We start from the raw sequence: 23429 nt of genomic DNA, 5'->3' as shown, positions 1-23429 counted from the left end.
ATTCCTTAAAAATTAGAATTAAGCAAGTGGAAGCTAAAGACTCCATGAGACATAAGGAAATGGCAAAGAAAGATATTATTTACTTGCTTTTTAAAATTCACCTAGTGTGAGGCATATCTATCTTAGTCACAGAGTTAATCTGAATGTTAATTTGTTATTAAGATGGAGTATATGTACCAGAAAATCAAAAAGCAAAGGATTATAGCAATTCAATTCAATAAACATTTATTAAGTCCCTACTGTGTATAAAACTGGAGGAGATACAAAATTGAAAAGGGACACAGACCCTGCCCTCAATGAAATTACAAAGTAATAGAGATAACATACACAAAAAAATGGGCTTTAAAAGCAAGAAGTTTTACAGATATAGACATGGTTAGAGGGAATCAAGTGCAGGATGAAGATGATAAGAATAGATAGGTCATAACACTTATCAGAATTGGCTCAAAGATCTTAAACTCTTCAGAATTGGCTCAAGGAGGGAATATCATACATACACACTTAATTGGGTGGAGTAATCTATCTAACCCTGAAGGAAAACAGGAGGGGAAGAGGATAAGGAGGGAGGGGTGAAAGAAGAGAGGGCAGATTGGGGGCCCGGGCAGTCAGAAGCAAATTCCTTTTGAGGAGGGATAGGGTGAAAGAAGACAGCTAATAGAGTAGGATGGAGGAAAACAGTTAACAATAGTAGGTGTAAAAAAGAGAAAAGGGAAAAAATTGTAAAAAAATATTTATACCAACTCTTTCTGGTGGCTAAGAATTGGAAATCAAAGGAATGTCCATCAACTGGGGATTGACTGAACAAGCTGTGGTATATGATTGTAATGGAATATTATTGTGCTATAAGAAATGACAAGCAGGATGATTTCAGAAAAACCAGGACTCATATAAACTGATATATAGTGAAGAAAGCAGAACCAAGAGGACATTGTGCACAGTGATAGCATTATTGTTCTATGAGCAATTGTGAATGACTTAACTACTCTCAGTAATATAATGACCCAAGACAATCCCAAAGGGCTAATGGTGAAGCATACTATCCACCTCCAGAGAAAGAACTGATATTGATTGAACACAGACTAAAAAAAAAAAAAAAAAGAGTACTTGTGGATTGTACATATATAACCTATATCAGATTGGTTGCTGTCTTGTAGAAGGGAAAGGAAAGGGCGGGGCGGGGGGGATTTGGAACTCTAAATTTTATTTATTTGTTTGCTTATTTATTTAAATTTTTTGCAAGGCAATGAGGGTTAAGTGACTTGCCCAGGGTCACACAGCTAGCAAGTGTCAAGTGTCTGTGGCCAGATTTGAACTCAGGTCCTCCTGAATCCAGGATCTGTGCTTTATCTACTGTGCCACCTAGCTGCCCCCCAAATCTTATTAAAAAAAGAAAAAATAGAATAGACGGACCAGGAAAACAATGAGGAATTGTGAGAAACTCAAATTGGTTTATCACAGAGTATAAAAGGGGGGAGTACTGTGAGCCAAGTTAGAGCCAAATTATTTCAAGGGATGATGATGGTGATGATGACAACAATGACAATGATAACAATGAAAATTAACTTTTGAAACAAATGAATATTTATTCTTCACACAAGAATAATAAAGTCTGAAAATTGGTACATGTCACTGGATTTGTCAAATGTAATCAAAAGTGGTTAATTTTTAAGGGAGTCCATAAAATGATTAAGACACAAGAGTGATGTCAGAAGGCCTTTCATAGGCAATATCCACATGTATTTGACTACATTAAAAAAGAAGCACTGAAGATTGAAGCATTCTTAAGCTTTCTTTCTCTTTCTTATGTGTGTGATTTCTTTTGCAACATGACTAATATGGAAATATGGTTTGTTTGACTTGTTCAACATCATATTGCTTACCTTTTCAATGAGTGGGGGAGTAGTGGAAGGAAAAGAATTCGGAGCTCAGTATTTTAAAAAATGAACGTTAAAAATGTAAAAATGTATTTGGGAAATATTTAACAAAATAAAATATATTTAAAAAATAAAAAATCAACCAGTGGGAGAGTCATTGAAATTTCTAGGCCTTCATAGCTATTATTCAGTCATTTATTTTTCTTTGAGGTTCTATGTATGTATGCATATACACATATATGGATATGCATGTGTGTATATCTACATCTATTATCTATCTATCTATCTATCTATCTATCTGCATAGAAATGATCATTGAATCCCTGAGAACTGTTGATAAAACCAAGTAATAAAGAAAGAAAGTAGGACAAAGGGCTCACCCAGTTAATGGGTATCATGTGGAAGAAAATTCATCAAGGAGCTAACAGTAGTTTGCAATCTATAGTGTTTTCTTATACATTATTTCTTTTGATCCTCCCAACAATCCTGTGATATGGACATGCAGCATTATTTATTATTTATTTTTATTATTAATTTTATTATTTATATTATTTTCCCATTTTACATTGTTATATGAAGGCACAGAAAAGTAAGTGATTCTTAAGGTCACAAAACTTTAAGTAGTGAGGCCAGGGAAAGGATAAAGATTTGTGATTTTTAATTTAGTGCTCATACCATAAGATGGGGGGGGTGAATTATCATACGATGGGAAATAGTCTGACACTATCATTTGTTATTAATTCTAATTGAAGCTCTTTAAAGGCTAGATATGTTAATTTTTTGTAGCCCCAGTGCATAGTAAGCATATAACAAATGATTGTTGTTTGCCACATGAAATGTATAAAAACTGAAAATGAGTCTTTAAGAGCATTAATTCTTTGTACATAATAGAGCCAATTATAGAAAGCTCGTTTTCCTTTCAATGTAAACAATAGGAAGATAACTAATTTAATGTGATTATTTAGTTAATAATACTTTGTATTTAGGAAGTTCTGTAGTATTCTTGGATTTAATACAAAATCTGCGAACCTGAACATCTGCTTACCTATCCATGCAGAGAAGGAAAAAAACAAGTGGTTGAAGACTGCTTGTTTTCTAATAGCTGGAATCCATTTCTTATTAAATTCTTAAAAAGACTAAGTATAAAGACATAAAATGTATCCTATGCATTTACCTCCCTTATTTTGTCTTGTTCCTGTTTCCACTAAACAAGGGACAATATAATTACCTTTGGCTAATAAATCACTGTACCAGTGATTCTTACAAAAAGATCCATCCTACTGGTAACTGTGAAGTGTTGTTAATGGCTGACTCTCTAGGACCTATATTGTTCTAGCACTTTAAACAATAAAAAAGTGCCCCTTCTTTTATTTTATAGCAACAACAAGATGCAGTGTGGCATATATAGAAAATTGTTTTCAAGGATTCAATAAGATCTGGGTTCAAATTATGCTTCAGATACATACTTATTACAGAGCAGTTATAGATATGAATTGGTAGTGAGGATTTCTTCATCTGGGATCTCCCTATACCAATAAAATAAGGTAATTAGAGTCTGCCCTGGTGTTAGAGGTGAATCAGTAAAGCACACAGTGGTTTAAGTGATATGGGGGAGATTTTCTCTAGTAGGATGGGGATAGCTATATGTCAAAATTTGATTGGGTAATTCAGACTAATGTCTAGTTCTGGACAAATAGTAAAGAAACACCCCTATCTATAAGGGGATGGAGCTAGCGAGAATCAACTCTCCCAAAGCCAGAGACAGCATGGCTGATGCTCAAGAACCTCCTCCAGTGTTAGGTGGTGTGAATGACAGGTAGTCTGAGTACTTACAGCCTACTGGCTGAGTAGTATCAGTCACCACTAGATGGCACCACCCCAGTGTCATTCTGTCATCCATCCATCCATCTATCTATCTATCTCTCCATATAGATAGATATAGATCTATCTAGACATTGATAGATCTATATATAAAGACATAGAGATATGGAGAGATATAGCTATAGATACAGATTTAGAGATATATAGTGAGAACTATGTGTGTGTGTATATATATATATAGTATATATATATATGTATGTATGTAGTGTATATATGTCTCTATATGTGTGTGTGTGTGTGTTTGTGTGTGTGGCCAAGAATCAAGGAGCGTCATAAACACTAAAGAGTCAAAATTCTGTGTGACTGAAAGGGAAATTGAGAGAAATATGATGAACCTAAGTGGGCTGTAGAACATTTCCAACAATGAATTTTAGGCAGGATATACAACAAATAATATCATCCAGGAGATAAATATATGGTTGGAAAAGGAGGGATAACAAAGAGACAATCTGAGTTTTACAAGGGAACCCAAGTAATATTAAAAGGCCTAGAGGTAGGCCTCCAGCATGCTGAGTGGATCCATAATTGGATTTATTCCACAATGTAGATAAGGAAATACAAGAGGAAAAGATATAAATACATTGTAATTTATAGTAGTAGAGGGAAGACTGACAATATCCATGAGATCATGGATTAATTTAAGGATTGATGTGCTTAGGAAGAAAAGAAAGAAGGACATAAAAATTTATTAAGTACTCACCATATTCTGAGCACTGTGCAAAATGCTGGGAATACAAATACAAACAAAAAGAGAGTCCCTAAACTCAAACAGCTTACATTCTAATGAGGAAAGATAACAAAAGGAAGAATAAAAAGGGTGAAATAAAGGTCCCCAACAAAGAGTCATGGTATGAAAACCCTGAAGCCAGGAACAAAGCTTGGAGAAGAATGAAGGCTGGCTTGGGTCCTTCCACAAAATGGGGTCTTCAAGAGGAACTTACCAATTGGAGAAGAGGATAGGCCAAACAAAGGGATATTTCCAGTTGAGAATGCCTCAGAAATACTTGACTGTTGCAGAGTGAGGAGGCCCTAGGCACTGAGGAAAAGTCTAAGATAAGAGAGCATGGTTTAGAAGTCTAGGAGCCAGGGTCAGAGCTAGAAGGGGAATGAAGGCTAACCAAAGGATTTCCACAAAATGGAAGCTCTAGGAAGAACTGACCAATGGGAGAAAAGGTTGGGCCTTGCAGAGGCTATTTCCAATGACTATTTCCCTAATTAATAAAATCTAAATCAGGAGTTTATTTAATGTGTTGCTTTCATAAGAAATTAGTTTTTAAGGTTTTATACACATACACACACAAACACACATATATATGCATGTTTTTCAAAGAGAGAGAGAGAGAGAATGAATCTGTGTCTCTATGTGTGTGTGTGTGTGCTATTCACATTAATCTTCAGGTAATTCTATCAGTTATAAATAACCTAAATACATCAGTCAAACCTATCAAGATAAACTTGGTGCCTAAACCATAACCTTGTCATGACTTGGATTTCCAGTATTTTTCCTAGCCCTGTTCAGCTTTCTCAATACTTAGCTACTCAAGACAAAGATAAGCTATACTTTTCTTAGTGATATTGAACATGTTCCCAAATTAAACATGTCATTTCTACTCAAATTCTTTCTCTGCACCAGAACAAGATGATTTGCTCTAACAAACAAGAGAATCATTTTTTCAATGTTTTATAATTAGTTCTCATACCAACAGACCAATTAAAAGGGAATGAAACAAAATGTCTCCATTCGGGCACTGATCACTACCTTCATAATCTATACTGTAGTCTTGTCTTAAAGCCTAAGGTGGATAAATGAGGAGAATGGTGATTCTGGCATACAGCTTACTCTCTGATAATCTACCTCATCCCTCTTGGCTGATACCAGACAAGAATAACATTGAAGAGTGATAAACTCCTTCCCCTGAACCTCTGCTTCCATGGTTCACTGGCCCTAGGCATAATCTATCAATCCATTTACTACACAATAAAAGGCAAGAAACCCATTACTGATCTGTTATGTGTCCTGGCAGGTGGTATATGACAAAAAACAAATACATCACCCAACCCAATTCTCAGGGTCTCTTTTCTATGCTTTGAAGCACTGGGTGGGCAGCTTACCTGGATATAGAAGCAGATGTTTAATTATTAAAATAAACTCAAACATCTTGATGCATGGGCATAAAGATTATGATGGAATTTTATTCTCTGTATGAGTATGACCTTTAATAAAAATACCATCATTTTCATTTCTGCACAAAATATTGGCTTTTCAGAAAATGGTAATAAATGAAACTAGGTTAGAATTTGTAATCTGTGCTTTTCGATATGGTATTTAATCATTGTCCCTTTTCAAGTTTAGTTTAAGGTAGTAGAATACTAGAACATGTCATTTCATTATTGTTATGGTTAGAAAAAAAGGAAAACCCCTCCATTCACAAGGTCAATACTATGAAATTTAGATGCCCCCAAGCAAAAGCAATTCTGAAATAAAAGCCAAAAATTTATTTTATATTAGAAGTCTCCTTTTAGTATTTTATTTTTCCTCTATGCTCACATTCATCATTACAGATCAGTGAATTCTATGCATTTCAAAAGTCATGAAAAGAAATTATTTTAAATATGCTACCTTTAAGCCCGAGAGTAGTAGGGGATTTCTTTCCTTTTTTCAAATGAGTTGTCCCATTTTTACTCACGCTAAAATCATTGTTAATCAACTAAAAGCAAAGGAATAAAGAGCCTTTGAATAGATACTATATTGAAAAGATACTGTATTGATGGTATCTTTGACCTACTAATCTCTATAATGCAGGGTGGTTAATGGATTTTTTATTTGAAAAAAAGTGTTGTCTATGTAAAAGTTTTAATATGGAAATTAAGTGATGAATATAGTAAAAGAATCAGTGGTTCACTATGCAAATTCATTTTCCAGTTAAGCATTACACAGATATTTCAAATTTTCCTGGTAGAATATTTCTTGCTTGTAACAAGGATATTAATCATCACATCTCCATGTTTTATTTGGATGGTGGGTAGGAAGGGAGTTCAGTCAGTGAAGGAGGGAGAAGTCTAGTTATTTTGACCCTCACAATATCAACAGGGAACTCAAAGGTCATCTAGCCCAATAAACACTTGAAAAGCAATTCCCTTAAACATTTTGGATAAGTAGTCATTCAAACTTCATCTGAAACTCTCCTGTAATGGGGACTCCATTACTTCTTGTATAGTCATTCAACCTAGGAGTATCTCTAATTATTAGGCATAAAAAGTTATGTACTTGACTGATCATTTTCTTTTTTCTTCAATCAATCTTAACTCTAGCTTGACAAAGAGTTAGTGCCTAGAAAAGGCATGAAAACCAGAAATAATGAGAGACTGGGAGTTGAAGGCAACAGGCACAGATGATGGCTTAATAATGAACTATCTCAATTTTTATTTACACCTTAGGTTTCAGAACCACAAATATCATAAAATGTTGGAACTGGAAAGGGCCTTAGAAATCTTCTGATACAATCCCCTCCTTTTACCAATAAGAACAAAGGAGACTTACAAATAAGGTTTCTAAAGCAGACTAACAGCAATGTGGGGAAAGGTGGGTAAATTGTTATTTGCCCTCCCTTAAATTAAATGCATAAAATATCCATGGGCACACTATCTATAGTAATAAGAACAATTGGAAACAATCTACAGGTTCAACAATTGGAAATGGTTCAATGAATCATATTTATTGTGATGGTGCTATGAAATGATGACTATGAAACAGATAAGAAATTATGGAAAGCAGCAGAACACTGTGTGTATGTGTGTGTACACATGCATGTACATATGTGCATATGTATTTATATATCCACACACGTATACATATATACTTATTGACAGTGTGCATATATTGTCAATGAGTCAACAAACATATTAAGCATTAAGATGTACAAGCATTATGCATAATAACTATTTTTAAAAGAAGGAATATAGTGCAAAACTGACAACTTTTTCAAGTAGGACTGAAAAGGGACATAACAAAAGAGAGGCAGCTTGATTTAGGGTTAAAAAGGCTAGATTTGGAGTCAAAGTCCAGCTTATTAACTTATTAACTGCATGACCTTGGGCAAATCACTTAACTTCTATTCTAGTTCCAGATTTATGATTCCTAAAAAAAACAAAAAAAGCTTTTCTTTTGTTTCCTTATTGTTTTTTAAATCTGTTTTATCATTGTAAAAAGCCAAGGTTCTTCTGTAACATTTTGCCCTTTGTTTCATGTTTGATTATTTTAATGAAAGTTCTTATGTTTTAAAGTATATTAAAATATTTTTCAAATTGCTACTTTATTCTTGCTATATGAAACTAATTTATATAATATAGATTTTTATTATACTTCCATAAAAGTGGCATCTGCTTTAGTTACTAAATAAATTATTTAGACAATTGTTGGATAAACTTCAGCACTAGTTTTAAAATAATGAAATAAATGACCTGATACATCTCTAAATTTAGGTTTTATTATTTCTTTTCAAATTGCCTAAGCATAATAAAAAAAGTTTCTCTGCTGCACACTTCACACCTTTCAATTAGCTTGGAAATCGATGAATAAATAAACAGTTGTTGATTTGCTCTGCTTCTATTTTAGAATGGAAACATTATTTGGACATTCAGTCTTTCTTGAATATTGTACTTCTGTAAAATCTTTTTATGATCCCAGTTTGAAGAGTTTTGATATTATTTATATTTTTGATGAAAGGGTATTGCTTAACATGGATTTTAAATGACAATAAATGTATTTGGAATATGTAGCTAATATGCAGCATTGAGAAAAGTCTTGCCATGAAAGTTTTTGAAACCATACTTACTTTCTTAAAACCTCAAATTAAAAATAAGCAAATAAAAAGTTGAAGGGAATATGAGAGATATTGCAAGCTGAGGGCTCCCTAGATAGCTTGGATGCTTGTTATAGCTTTCTTTGGTGGCTTTTTTTGTACATGCATACAGAACTGCATAAATTTCACGCATCCATCATTTATTTAGTAAATCCTCTGGGTGAGAATTAGGGATTTTGCTTTATTTTAGTTTTTGCATGGGTCACCTTCATCTCTTCTAAAGGCTTTCCATGCACAACTGAATATCCAATTAATTACTTAGGCAATTTTCAGGCCAACTCTAGAAAATAATTCATGTTGAAGAAAAGCACTGGATGTTTCAGAACTTACACTTTCTTCTCATATCACCCCTGATTCCATCTGTGACAAATCATATAGCTGATCTGGTACACAAATTCATGACACAAAACAATAGACACTTGTAGCACACTGCACATGGAATGAGGCTGTTGCCAATATGCCTGACCTTTATCCATCGAAGGTTTGCCTCTTTGCGTTTATTCTCCAGTTTATCTTGCTCTTCTGGGTTTATGGTTTCACTTGTAAGAACTGTACCTCCTGTTTCATTTAATTGCTTCAGTATCCCCTGGCGTCCAGGCAATTCTTCCACTCGTAACTGAAACCGACACATGCAACAACATTTTCAATGAATTACAGTGGTTTTCAACCCCCTTATCTTTGTCCTTATTGATAAGTCTATCAAATGAAACAACTTGGTCAAATACTCAATCTAATTAAATAACCAGTTTTCCACAGAGCCCAAAGGTGATAGACTGAAACTGCTGGCTTCCAGGTAGTTCAACCTATTCTAGGGAAAAACATGTTGTCTCACACCCTAGAGAAAACATGTTTTTAACAAAGAAAATTGTTGATCATTTTGTATAGTTGTGATGTGATATTATATCAATAATCTGTCAAACTTTTAAATTTAAGTAACTCTTTACTCAGAACTAGATCAACAATGATGGGATATAGGATTGCGTTAATATATACAATTCTATCCAGTGAGCAATATTTACTAGAGTATGAAAATATTTGGAAAGTGGAACATCAACTGAGAGGTTATTACAACTATTGCCCAAGATTTCTAAGTTTCATCAGTTTCCCAAATTATAGTTTATATATAAAAGTTAGCATAGTGTGTGTGTGTGTGTGTGTGTGTGTGTGTGTGTGTGTGTGTAGAATATTTTACATGTAAAGAATGAGTCTGAATGAACATAACCTTGGCAGGCTTAAAAGGTCACAATCATTTTTGAACCTTCCTTATTCTTTTCCCTCTTTACACAATCAATTTTCAAGTTCTGTTGATTATGCCTCCTGTGATATCTTTTAAATCTCTCCCTCTTCCTTACACTGACATTGCCCCCATTGACAGTCTCCAGTTTTTGCGTCCCTTTAGTTTCAAGCTGTAACTCCTATGGAATTTTCCTAGGTTTTGTGTAGTTCTCACCAATATGCTTCCAAATATAGTCCAAATTCTTTGAATGGCATTCTAGCTCTCAGTGATTCAGCCCCAACCTACATTCTCCTAGTTCTCCTCTTATTTCTATATTCTAGCAGTTTGGTCTACCTACTATTCCCCTAATATAACCTGTGCTTTATTTACCATATGTATTTGATCACATTGTCCATTTTAGATCACATTGTCCACATTCAAGGCATCATTAGTGGCTCATATCAACTGTTAACATGACCATAATGTTTTACCTGATTTTCTCTGTTAGAGGCAAATCTGTGCTACCAGAACATGTATTCTCTGTTATTATGATTAATTGTCATAGTTATTTCTATAAATGGTCTCATCTCACTGACTAGATATAAATTAACTGAAAGCAAGAATTGTTTCTTATTCTCAGTTTTCTCTCCCTCACTACATATCAAGCACAGTGCTTTGCATACAGGTAACATTTTTAGAGTGAATTATCATTGTCCCCTAAAATATGATTTTTGAACCAGATATTTATATTACTTCATTTAAATTTAAGTACATTCTAGAAACATAGATTTCCAAGGAAAAAATGGGATCATTTATGTGTGATGTAAAAATGTGAAAGTGAAATTTAAGGTTTGATCTCACAGTTATTTCTTTCTCAGGTACAAAATATTTCTTGAAGAATGATATGATCTGTAAGTATACTCCCATCATAATGTTCAAAATAATAGGCCATTAAATTGCCATTAGTTTTACTTCCCTATTGATGTTTATTTATTTGCTTTTAAATCTTCCAAAGATTTAAAACTCTTTGAAACTCAAAGACAATTGTGGCAAGATCCACTTATATCTCAAATTCAGTAATACAAAATAGAACTTCCCATCTTTCTCCACCAAATCCTGACTTCTCCAAAGTTCCACTATTTCTGTGAGGATACTAACGTTCTATTATACCTCTAAGGCATCCAGTCTTCTGTCTCAGGTTTGTAGACTTGTAGTTATCCTTCACTTCCTCCTCTCTCCCTCTCCCACTATGGTTGTCTTGTCAATTTGACTTCAATAATAATCTCTTACAGCCATTCCTTAGTCCATGTATACAGCTACCACCCAGGATCTCATTGCCTCTTGCCCTGAACCATAATAGGTTCCAAATTGTTTTCCCTGCTTCAATTTTTACTGACAAAAGTGTCAAAACAACTATCCTAAAGCTTGAGTCTGACCATGTACTTGCACTCTGAAAGGATTTATGGCTTCCCTATTGCTTCTAGGATAAACTATAAAATATTCTGCCTGTCATTTAAGGTCTTCTAGAATCTAATTTCATCTCCTTTTTCAGGATTACACCATATTTATGCACTATATTATCCAGCCAAATTCAACTACTAGCCAATTCACTAATCAAGGACATTATTTCCTGTCTCTGGATATTTGCTTAGCTCAAATTCCATGTCTTTAATGAATTGTCTTTTCATCTCCTCCTCTCAGAATTCTTATCTTCTTTCAAGATTCATCTCAGGTCTCTTCTTTTTCCTAAAGTCTTCTTTGATTGCAATAGTTGTTAATATTTTTTCCTCCTCAAACTACCTTGTTTAATTATCTATGTACAGTGTTATTTACTCTTCTCCAAAAGGCAAGACCCTTAGGGAAAGGACCATTTTCAATTTTGCACCCAATATAGCATTTTACAATCTCCTTCCTTCTTCCCTCCTTCCTTCCTTCCTTTCTTCTTTTTTTTCCCCTAGTATGTGTCAGAAGCCAGACTTTAAACATGAGTTTTACTGACTCTGAGGCCAATTATCAACTACTCCACATGGCCTTGCTGCCTATACTTAGTAGGTGTCATGCATGCATATATATACACATTCATACATGTATGTATATATATATATATATACATTTGTATAATACACGCATATGTCAGTGTGTATATATATATATATATATATATATATATAATATGTTTTATATATGTATATATAAACATGAATTTAACTGATCCTATCATTAACATAAAATAAGTTGATTTAGTTTCATTTTCAAATCACCTATGTGCTAGGGGTGGGAAAATTAGGGAATTACTAGAAGATTCAAGAAATGTGAGCACAAAAATCCTGTAAGTTGACTTGACTGTATTCAGGGTCATTGTGTTAGCTCAGAGAGAAAGAACAACCAGTTCCTGTTGTCAACTAGAACCTTTTTGATTTGAGGCTGAAACAATTTGGCTATAAGATGTTTATGGTATCTGCCTATAAATTTTAAGGTATAGTATGAAGCATATTAAAATAATGATTCTCACCTAGCTTGGGGCAACTAGGTGATGCGGTGGACAGAGCACTGGCCCTGAAGTCAGGAGGACCTGAGTTCAAATCTCACCTCAGACACTTACTAGCTGTGTGACCCTGGCAAGTTACTTAACCCCAATTGCCTTAAACATTCAGGGCCAACTCTAGTCTTCCTGATGTATATCTTTCCACTGGACCCAGGTAGCTCTGGAGGAGAGAGTGAGGTTGATGACCTTGCACAGCCCTCCCTAACTTAAATCCAATAGAGTGTAAGTCATGACATCACCCTGATGTTATGGTCCTCTTTGAGAATGAAAGACAAACAACAACTCACCCTGCTCAGTTTGTGACACTCAGCTTTCACATAATAATTATCCTCAAAATAAAACTAATTTTAACCAAATTCAATTAAAAAAAATATATGCCATATAACAACACCTCCAGGAATACAGAAATATCCAAAAACAAACAAGAAAGGTAGAATGTTGTAGTTCTAAAAAAGTTGGTAATCATAAGGTTAAGAGAAAGTAAAATATTGACCAAATTTCACAGTGTAGAAACATGAACATAATTATTGAAAAATAAATACTAAATCATGAATAAAAAGAGATAACACATTAAAAGTTGAATTAAATGGACAACTTAAAAACACCCAATATTACCTTGACTTTTTCCAGTATATCCTTTAATTGCTGCTCATTTCCTGGTTCAAGGGGGGATAGCTGACAATGCTTTCTGCTTCTTTAACCATAAAATAAATTCATTTAAGTCACCTCCAACTTCTGACAAAATATTCTTTTGTTCTTCTAACCTAGAAATAAAACAACAAAGTTATGATTAACAACATATTTCTCAAAGAATAATTTGAAGAGGAAATCAAAAGATCACATACTTTTTATTAAAGAAAAAACTACTCATGTGGATTAAAATTATTTTTTCATTATTCTTCTATACAAAAACATTACATGATTCCTCATTGTCAACCAAATGAAGTCTAAACACCTCATCATGACATTATTCAGTCTTTTTTAAAAAAAAGCACTTTTATTTTATTTGAACTTAAGAAATAAAATAAGCATTTCTAAGACATACCAGAGAAATGGCTATCATTAGACACACAAACACATATTTATGGACAGCAAAACGATTTAGTTGTGCAAAGTCATTCTTCAAACCTTTATGGAACCAACCTATCTTTGTGCTCCTATTTTACTTTTTCCCTACATATAATACTTATCCCCCTTAACCCCCTCTCCCCAAGCCCAACTGACTACTTAACAAGGCCTGACCTCATGTTTTTGTCAGGTAATTACTTTTCTGCAAATCTACTCTGCCCAATACTCTAAATTAAAGCCTGTCGAGTGAAAAGCCTCTCAATCCTTTAAGATCATCTTTTTTTTTGGGGGGGGGGGCAGGGCTATGAGGGTAAGTGGACTTAACCAGAGTCACACAGCTAGTAAGTGTCAAGTGTATAAGGTCCAGATTTGAACTAAGGTCCTCCTGAATCCAGGGCTGGTGCTTTATCCACTGCACCACCTACCTGCCCCCAGATTCATATTAAAAAATGCTTCTTAAAGGAGATTTTTTTCTGACCCTCCACAGTGGGATGTAATCTTATCTATCCCTTCTTAGAGTGCTATAGCCCACCATACCACTCTTTAAGGCATATATCATATTCTCCCTTTCATTAGACTTCTTCACTTATTTCCCATTATTGATTGTAAGGTCCTTGAGAGGGAACTATATTTTATTCTTCTTGTTACCCCAGCAGTGATCAACACTATGTCTTATACTTCTTCCAACCCTTATTTCTTTTCAGTATCAAATTTTATAGGCTACTTTTCCAAGCAGTTTAGTATAAGTAGAGTTTGGATTGAGGTCATTGAGTAATTTTCAGTAACATAAGTTGTTCTAGTCTCTTCTATGTTTCAAAACCCTTTGTCAATCTACTTAATTTATATCTCTTCCTTAATAATGTCCTTATCACTTTCTTTGCAGATTTTAAACTCTTCCCTTTATTTTAATTCTCAATTGCCTAAATTTTTTATTTCCTTCTGCCTCAAATCTCTACCAATAGGAAGCATATACATAGCATTTTAATGTTTTCAATTCACCTTACATAAAATCATTGCAGTCTCTCCTCACAATAACTCTGAGGGGTTGTTTTTGTTTGGTTTTTGTTCTCAAAGAAGACCATGACACCAGGGTGATGTCACGACTAGCACTGACTTAGATTTAAGTGAGCTGTGCAAGATCTCCAACCTCACTCTCTCTTGCAGAGCCATCTGGGTCCTGTGGCAAGATATATACACATATACACACACACATATACACTTATGTATGTATGTAGGCATATGTGTATACACACATGTATACACACACATACATACACACGCATACATACACACACATATACATACGTACCTATATATACCTATACATACACACATACATATGGACAACTGGAGATGGCCCTGAATGTTTAAGGCAACAGGGGTTAAGTGACTTGCCCAGGGTGTCAGACAGATAGTAAGTGTCTGAGGTGAGTTTGAACTCAGGTGGTCCTGACTCCAGGGCCAGTGCTCTATCTACTGTGTCACCCAGCTGCCCCATAATTCCGAGGGCTGAGTACTATGGATATTATTATCTCCATCTTCCAAATGAGGAAAACTGAAGTTGATAGAGGTCAAATGATTTATCCAGAGTTACAAAGCTAGTAAGTGTCAAAGATTAAATTTAAACCTAGGTTTTCTAGTCACAAAGCCTAGCATTCTATCATTATTCCAAGAAAAGTGTTTATCTACCATTTAACGTTCCTCTGACTCAGCTAAACTCTTACAGATCTATTTTGGAATCCTTTTAAGGGAAGAGGTCAGTTAAGCATGAGTTTTATCCTTCCTTCAATATCTTTCTAGCAGCATGGTTCTATTTCAAATTCAGAAAGTAGGATGAAAAATGAAAATTAATAATCAGGAAAATGACAAACCATGTTTAAAATTAAAACCTCCACATTTGGAAATGAAATCCTGAATATTAATCCTACCTCACAATCAAGATTGCCTTTAAAACTTCAGAAAATCTTCTCTTTCTCCTTTCTGTCATATTGACAGAAACAATCTTAAGAAAAAGTCATTTATTTTGCACATGGAAGAAAATAAATTTTAGGAGATAATGTCCAAAATGTTTAAATCCTTGATTGCAGTATAATGCTGAGTGAGTTGTAGGCTTTTAAAAAAAATAGACGTGAAAATATAAAATTTATTGATGACTTTTGATCATTATAGTGAAATGTTAAAAAAACAAACAAAAAAACCTATACCTTCCCATTATAAAGCTAAAAGAAAATTGGGGGATTTGAGTTAGGGAAAGAAAAATATGTAAATGTTCATGGTATGTGGAATCAGGATAAGTAAGCTCTAAAATTTGAGTTGAAATATCTAGTACTGCAAGAGACCAATTTCTAAAACTATATGCCATTGCAAAGTAGCTCCAGGGAACTGTAATTATTTATAGCAAATGTACATTATCAGCAGATGAATGAACAAACATAATACCTTAATCCATAAGAGTGAAACCTGCCTTAAAATCACTTCAATTAGTGGGGAGTAGAATTTGATACATGTTTTTTATATACACACTTTGATCAACTGAATTTTATTTCGCTTTATCCTGTTTTGGTATAAATCCCTAAACACCATAAAAGAACTATTTCCTAAACGTGCTAAACTTTCTGCTTTTATAGTGCATTGATAGTAAGTGCAGTAAGGTACCTACCCATACATGATATATAATTAAGTACATTCTATAACTGACCTTCAGCTAAAGTGTAAAAGTTGGAGGCTTTCATAAGTTTTCATGGATTTTAGTGGCATACTTTCCTAGAAATCTCAAGATTAAATATATGATGTAAAGTACACAATAAAATAAAAAAGTTTCAGATAAGCTATTTGTCATAATATTGTCAATGGCATTGTGCTAATAAGAGTAATTTTTCCTGATGGTTTTTTAAAATGATGGATTTTTTGAAAAATTGAAACATTTTTATAGTCTTCTTTCAGTGTTTTTTGGTACATTTTTAGCATAAATATATGATACAACCAACTTAACCCTAGCCCGGTTATATTCTATTTCCCAAACTGTATATGTGTGTTTTCTACTAATTTCGAAAGCTTTGATTTGAAAATTTAAAACTGTAATTTGTTTCTGTGTCTTCAGAGAATTGAAAAATGAAAGAACACAGTAAACATTCTCAAGGATGTCTTTTGACAGAACTGTTTAAAAATGCTTTATATTGGCATTCATCACATGAAGTGTTATTTCTTTGTTTACCTACTAGCTTAATGTTTATGGTAGGATTTATTCAGGCATGTGGTAAGTAATAATAATGAAGGAGATATTTAACATTATCCATCTGCAATTAAGTCTTAGATATTTTATTTTTAGAGTCACTGCAATGCATTTAGCTATTTCCCCCCAAAGCAGTGGTTTCCTGGTTGAAGTATTGGTTATGTTATAATTTATATTATAAATGTCCTTAATGAAGGTTCAGGAAGTAGAATAGCATTATGGTGGAAGATTTGCATAAATAGAAAAGGAGAGCTATAAATACATCATTTTGTACAGTGTGCTTATCATTATATAGAGTGTGAGTCACAGTCTCATTTCTAAATCGCTATTCATATGCCTAAGTGGAATCTATAGTCACTTCCATGGTTGATTTCTGGGGAAAGTCCACTAATCATCCAAATGTTTGCCTCATCTGCTTCACTGGTATATGCTATTTTATACTTTGGGATTCATTAATTTGTTTTTAATCTCTAGGCTTTATTTAAATTAAAATATTCCTGGGAGAATCATGAGGCAAGTGTTATATAGTGGGAAGAGACAAGACTTGAATTCTAGTTCTGACTCTCTACTACTTATTACCTCTATGACTTTGTGTATAAGCCCATTATCCCAATCTATGGTCCAGATGTGCAATTTTATTGGAATAAGGAACTCCAGGAAACTTCTCCCACAGATGTAGATAAGAAATTCATCTGTAATTTAGAATCTTAAAGAGGTACCTGAACCACTGAAAAGTGAAGTGACTTGTCTGTGGAAACATATCTAGTATATAAAGAACAAAAATTAAACTCAGATCTTCCTGAAAACAAAACATTATGTACCAATGTCTCATCTACATTATTAAGATAATACCTACCCTGATTAACTCATACAATCAGGAGCAGAAATTAGGAACTAAAAGGGACCACAGAAATCATCCTAGAGATAACCCAGGTCCACTTGTTTCAAATTCATGGCTTTTCCATTCCATAGAACAATTCTACCCTGAGGATCAAATGGGTAAACTCCTTGCAATCTATCTTTTGCCCTTTCTACAAGTAATTATTTGTATTAAAGGCTAGTAACTGTCTTTTAATGAACAAGACCTCATTATGTCCTCATCTTCCTTGATCTTTCTGTAGCATCTCATAGTCTTGATAACTCCTTCTTAGCTAGAAATTTTCCTGGTTCTTCTCATTTCTCTGTAGCTAGTCTTCTCTCTCCTTTACTACCTCCTTGTTCTCTTCCTTTCTTTGGCTCTCTTTTCTACTCCAATTAACATCTCTCCAACGGCAATCTTATTGATTCTCATGAATCTATGCAGTTAATTCCCCAAAATACAGGTCCAGCTCTGATCTGTCTTCTATGCTTCAGACCTGTACCACCAGTTATCTGAATGCACATATACATATGTATTCTCTACATAGCCAAAACTCTGACACCCCAACTTGAATATGTATCAAATGATTGCTTCCCCCATGTCCTCTAAATGACATTCTGACTACACTATTCCTACCTCAAATGATCAAATCCTTCCATGTGTTGAACACGAGGGCTATTTTTGATTCTTTGCTTTTTCTTTTTTTTCTCATATCCAAACAATGACCAAATTGAATCAATTTCTCCTCAACAACATTGCTTACATCTATCCTTTCTACTCCATTATCACTATCACTATGCAAGCATGAGTCCTCACACACAGATACAAACACATACACATACATGAAGTGTCTAGGTGGGGATGTTTAATAGATAGTTGGCAATGAGAAACTAGAGTTTGGCAGAAAGATTATAGCTCCCAGGAGCAGAAATGTAGTGCTGAAAAGGCCTGTAGAATCATTTTGTCTAATGTCCTAGTTTATCTATGAGGTCAGGTTCAGAGAGTTTAAGTGACAAATGTGCCCATGTTGCTCTCATTCTCAAAAAATCCCGCACTCGATCCTTCATCCCTGCTAACTGTTATCCAATATGTTTCCTGACTTTTGTGGCTAAATTTCTCACCTCTATTCTGTAAGTCCATTAAGGTACTATGTGGAATATAAATATTGTCTCTTGCTTAGAATTTAGTATAGCACCCTGTCTGATTATTAATAAATGCATATTAAATGCCTGAATGAATATAAAGTAGGTTTTGAGACTGGGTGTGGCACTGAGTAAGCCTGGGTTCTTTCTGGTAATCACATATAATTCTCTAGATCATGTCATTCTGAACCAGTTCCTTTATCTATTCCCAAGAGTTCCTCAAACTCTGGCTGAGAATTTAGACCTGCCTGCAGATTTTTTCCTAATAGATGGTGCAAGGACTTCAATGGATTTTCAAAGCCAATAGAAGCTATAGAGAATGCCTTATAAATTTATCATAAGAGGCAGCAGTGGATAGAGTGCTAGGTCTGGAGTTAGGAAGATCTGGGCTCAAATCTAGACTCAGACACTTATTAGTTATGTGACCTTGGGCAAGTCACTTAATGTCAGTCTGCCTCAGTTTGTCTAACTGTAAAATGAAGATAATAATAGCAACTATCAAGATTGTTGTAAAGATCAAATGAAATGTTTAGCATAGTACCTGGAACACAGTACTTAATAAATGCCACCTCGCCTCCCTTACCCCCATCAATTGGGATCTATATCATTAAATATGGTCCAGAAGCAGAATGGTGCCTTTGTGATATGTGACAAGATGTTCAATCATTTATGTTCTCCCAAAGCAACTAAGTCTTTTTATAGAATCAGAATACTAGTGTTGGAAGAAGCCTCTGAGGACAATGAGGGCAAAATCAGTAACCGAAGAAGAAACTCTTCTACCAAATATATGACAAGAGGCCATGGAGTCTATTAGAAGACCACTTAGCGAAGCATAACTTCCTGAGAGGGCAGGAAGTTCCACTTTGGGAAGTTTGTTTGTTTTCCTAATATCAAACCTAAATTTGCCACTTTGTGATTTATATCCTTGAGTCCTTCTTCTGCCCTTTGGATACAAATGGAACAAATCGAATCTCTCTTCCCTAGATAGCTCTTCAGATAATGTGAAGATAGCTGTCATTTCCTCCTTAAGTGTTCCACGGGTTAAATATGTCTGGGATCTTCAAGCAATATCATATAGCATCATCTCCAGGCCTTTTCCCATCCTGATCATCCTTCTCTGGATATTCTCAATCTTATAAAAATGTTCTTCCTAAAATGTAGAACCCAAAATTAAATATAATTCTTGAGATAGACCCTAATTAGAGAAGAACACAGCAGGATTGTCAGTTCCTTAGCCCTGGAAATGATGTTTCAAATTATGGAGCTCATTAAACAGGGACAGCTAGGCTCAGTGGATAAAGCACCAAGTCTGAAGTCAGGAAAAACTGAGTTCAAATTTGGCCTCAGACCCAGCTTACTAGCTGCAAGACCCTGTGCAAGTCACTTAACACTATTTGAGTCATTTTCTTCATCTATAAAATGAGCTAGAGAAGGACAAACCACTCCAGTACCTTTGCCAAGAAAACCCCAAATGGGATTCCAAAGAGCAGACATGACGCAGCAAAAGCCCCAAATAATAGTAGTATTCCTTGGCTTTCATGTCACATAGTTGTCATATTGTGCAACCAAAAGTTCCAGATCTTTTTCAGACAAATAGTTGTCTTTCCATGTTTTCCTATCTTTTTTTTTTTTTTTGCGGAATTGATTTTTTTTTTAACCGAAGTGTAAGACTTTATATTTATCCCTACTAAATTTCATCATATTAACTCTGGCCCAATATTCTGACCTGTCAAGGATTTTTTTTTTAATCTTGTCATCCAGCCATTTTATATGTGGCTTTTCACAGCTTTCCAAGTATTGCCTTCACTAAGCAGAATTTATTGCATTCCTTTGTTGCATTAGCATATAAATACCTGTTATTTAATGGAGTTAACTATGATTTTAATGGTTATTTAGGTAAGGGAGTATAATGCAGTTGCTGTTATTGCTGCTAATTTGCACATTTCCCCTACTGTTTCTTGCTACATTTCAAGTGTTTTAGAGCACTTCCTTACTGTACCTCGTATAATATAGACTAAATCACTTGTCCATTTTCCTCAGGTTAGTCAATCAACAAGCATTTATTGACTCAGTTACTATATGTAAAGCACTGTGGTAAGCTCTGGGGATAAAAAGAAAAGCAAAATGAAGGCCCGGGGCAGCTAGGTGGCACAGTGGATAAAGCACTAGCCTTGGATTCAGGAGGACTTGAGTTCAAATCCAGCCTCAGACACTTGACACTAGCTGTGTGACCCTGGGCAAGTCACTTAACTCTCATTGTCCCATGCAAAAAAAAAAGAAGAATCAAATTGAAGGCCCTAACCCTCAGGAAATTATATTGCAATAGAGGTGACAAGAGGTAAACAACTAAGTACATAAAAGATATATTGACACTAAATGGAAAGTAATTTCAGAGAAAAGTTAGTAGCTTGACTAGTTTGGGGGAGGGGTATATTGGGAAAGGCCTGTTCTAGAATGTGGGATTTAAGTAGAGGACTGGAAGAAGCCAGGGGAAAAGGAGGAAGTGTGGAAGAAAAGCAGTCTAAGAATGAAGGCTAGCCATTGAAAATGTATGGAGCTGGGAGGTGGAGTATTATACTCCATGAATGCCAAGAAGGCAGGTGTTGCTGGATCAATAAGTGTGTAGAAAATAAGTATAAGAAAACGAGAAAGAAAGGACAAGTTTAAATACTAGAATATTTTATATTTGAGCAGCTAGGTGGCATGGTGGATAAATTGCCAGGCTCAGTCAGGAAGATTAATCTTCCTGAGTTCTAATCTGACCTCAGATACTAGCTATGTGACCCTGGGTAAATCACTTCACCCTGTTTGCCTCAGTTCCTCATCTGTAAAATGAGCTGGAGAAGGAAATGGCAAAATACTCCAGCATCTTTGCTAAGAAAACCTCACATGCGGTCACAAAGATTTGGACATGGCTGTAACAACTGAACAACAGCATTTTATATTTGATCCCGGAAGTAAAGGGAGGCACTGGAGTAGACTGAGAAGGGAAGAGACATGGTTTGACTTGTGCTTTAGGGAAATTACTGTGGCAAATCAATAGAGGATAGATGGGAGTAGTGAAAGATTCAAGGCAATTTAACCAGCCAAAAGGCTACTGACTTGTTAGGTGGCTTATGTAAAATTGGCATTGTTAATCTGTATTTTGAAACTATATGTGTAGAATTTCAAAAATTGTGTAATGGATATTAAAATCCACAAGTGATTACTGATATTTGGAGTAAGTGTTTTATATGCTGCTATTGTTTTTCTTTTGTTGTCAGAGAGTACCAATGACATCAGGAGGGTGGTGTCTTGACTTGCAAGTCAATTGGATTTAAATGAGGCAGAGCTGCAAAGAGTCATCAGCTTCACTCTCTTTTCCAGAACCATCTAGGTCCAGTGGCACCGGGAGACCTTGGCCTTTTTAAGATAAGGTCTTTTCCAGGCCTAAGTTTGTCAGAGGCAATAGCCATTCATTGCTTTAAGACTAGGTAAGAAATGAGGCAAAAGAGGGCCTAAGTTGCCTACTAAAAAAAAAAAAAATCAAACTGGTAGGGGAAGATCCTCGGGGTTACTGGCCAGAACAGAAATAGTTGTTATTTATACCCACTCTGAGCCATCAAAACACAAAGAAAGATGAAGTCAGATTTGGGCTGGGACCTATTATTGGCCAATCAGTGAGGGCGAGAGTGATTTGGGTTTAAGACATGATCAAGTTGCTCCATTTGAATCCCAAAGGGCTTTATCAAAGCCTGCTTTTTCAGTGCTCTATTTCAAGACATCATAAATGAAACTACATGGAACAAAAGAGCTAATTGCACTGAGTTTTTTATTATATTTTTATTTTTTAAGTTATAAGATGAATAAATAGAGAAGAGAAAAAAATCTAGCCTGCAAACTCCAAGATATCTTGTGAGGTTTCAGTGAACAAAATTTATATTTCTTTGGGCCGAGCATCCACATGTAAGGGTATGAATCCCCATGTGAACAGGGAAAGGAAGGAGAGCAGAGAGATGAAGGAAGGAAGGAAGGAAGGAAGGAAGGAAGGAAGGAAGGAAGGAAGGAAGGAAGGAAGGAAGGAAGGAAGGAAGGAAGGAAGGAAGGAAGGAAGGGAGGGAGGGAGAGAGGAAGAAAAGAAGGCAAGCAGGCAGGCAGGCAATTGTGAAGTGTTATGATAGTAGCACTAGCAACCAAGAATTCAATATATACTACCTCAGAGAGGGGAAAATGATGCCCTATCCTAAAGGCGATGAAACAACAAAGCTCTAATGATGCACAGTCAAACAGGATCTTCCACCATTGCTAAAGTGTTGTGAAAGTAGTATTTTTCAGCATAAAGATTTCTTGCAGGATCTATTCAGACCAAAGCAGTCATTATGAAAGCATATTGCTCTAGAAAATATTAGCTTTGACTTATGTACCGATTGGAATGACGCCACCTGCTAGAGACTTACTGTAGGAAATCTCCACCATGAGGAGAAGGCGCCTGAGGGCAAGACATGTGGCTTTTCTTTGGCATCGGGAAGTGATGTTTGCGTGTGGGAGGAAGAGGGGGTGAGGCTGGTGCTCTAGGTCTCTTTCCTGAGGACTCTGGTGGAGAGCAGAGCTAAAGATGCGCTCTCCCTTTGATAGATAGATGAATCTAGGCCTTTCTCTTTCTCTTCACCAAATTCTTATTCTCCTTAATAAATGCTTAAAAGTCTAACTCTTGCTAAAGCTTATAATTTATTGGTGACCACTCATTAGAGATTTTAGACAGACTAGCTAG

At 35.1% G+C, this 23429-nt stretch overlaps 1 protein-coding gene across 1 annotated transcript in view; it reads right to left on the bottom strand.

The window, feature by feature from the left end:
• The window catches only part of DMD (dystrophin), a 2325391-nt gene that overhangs the window by 919698 nt on the left and 1382264 nt on the right, over nt 1-23429 (bottom strand). Inside the window, 3 exon segments of the mRNA XM_043994767.1 lie at nt 9084-9233; nt 12994-13050; nt 13052-13142. Coding sequence (XP_043850702.1) covers nt 9084-9233; nt 12994-13050; nt 13052-13142 — 298 coding nt within the window.

Source organism: Dromiciops gliroides, chromosome 3 (genome assembly GCF_019393635.1).
Source record: "Dromiciops gliroides isolate mDroGli1 chromosome 3, mDroGli1.pri, whole genome shotgun sequence".
NCBI classification, from domain to species: Eukaryota; Metazoa; Chordata; class Mammalia; order Microbiotheria; family Microbiotheriidae; genus Dromiciops; species Dromiciops gliroides.
The sequence above is the reverse complement of the archived record's forward strand: the minus strand, read 5'-3'. Positions and strand labels throughout refer to the sequence as shown.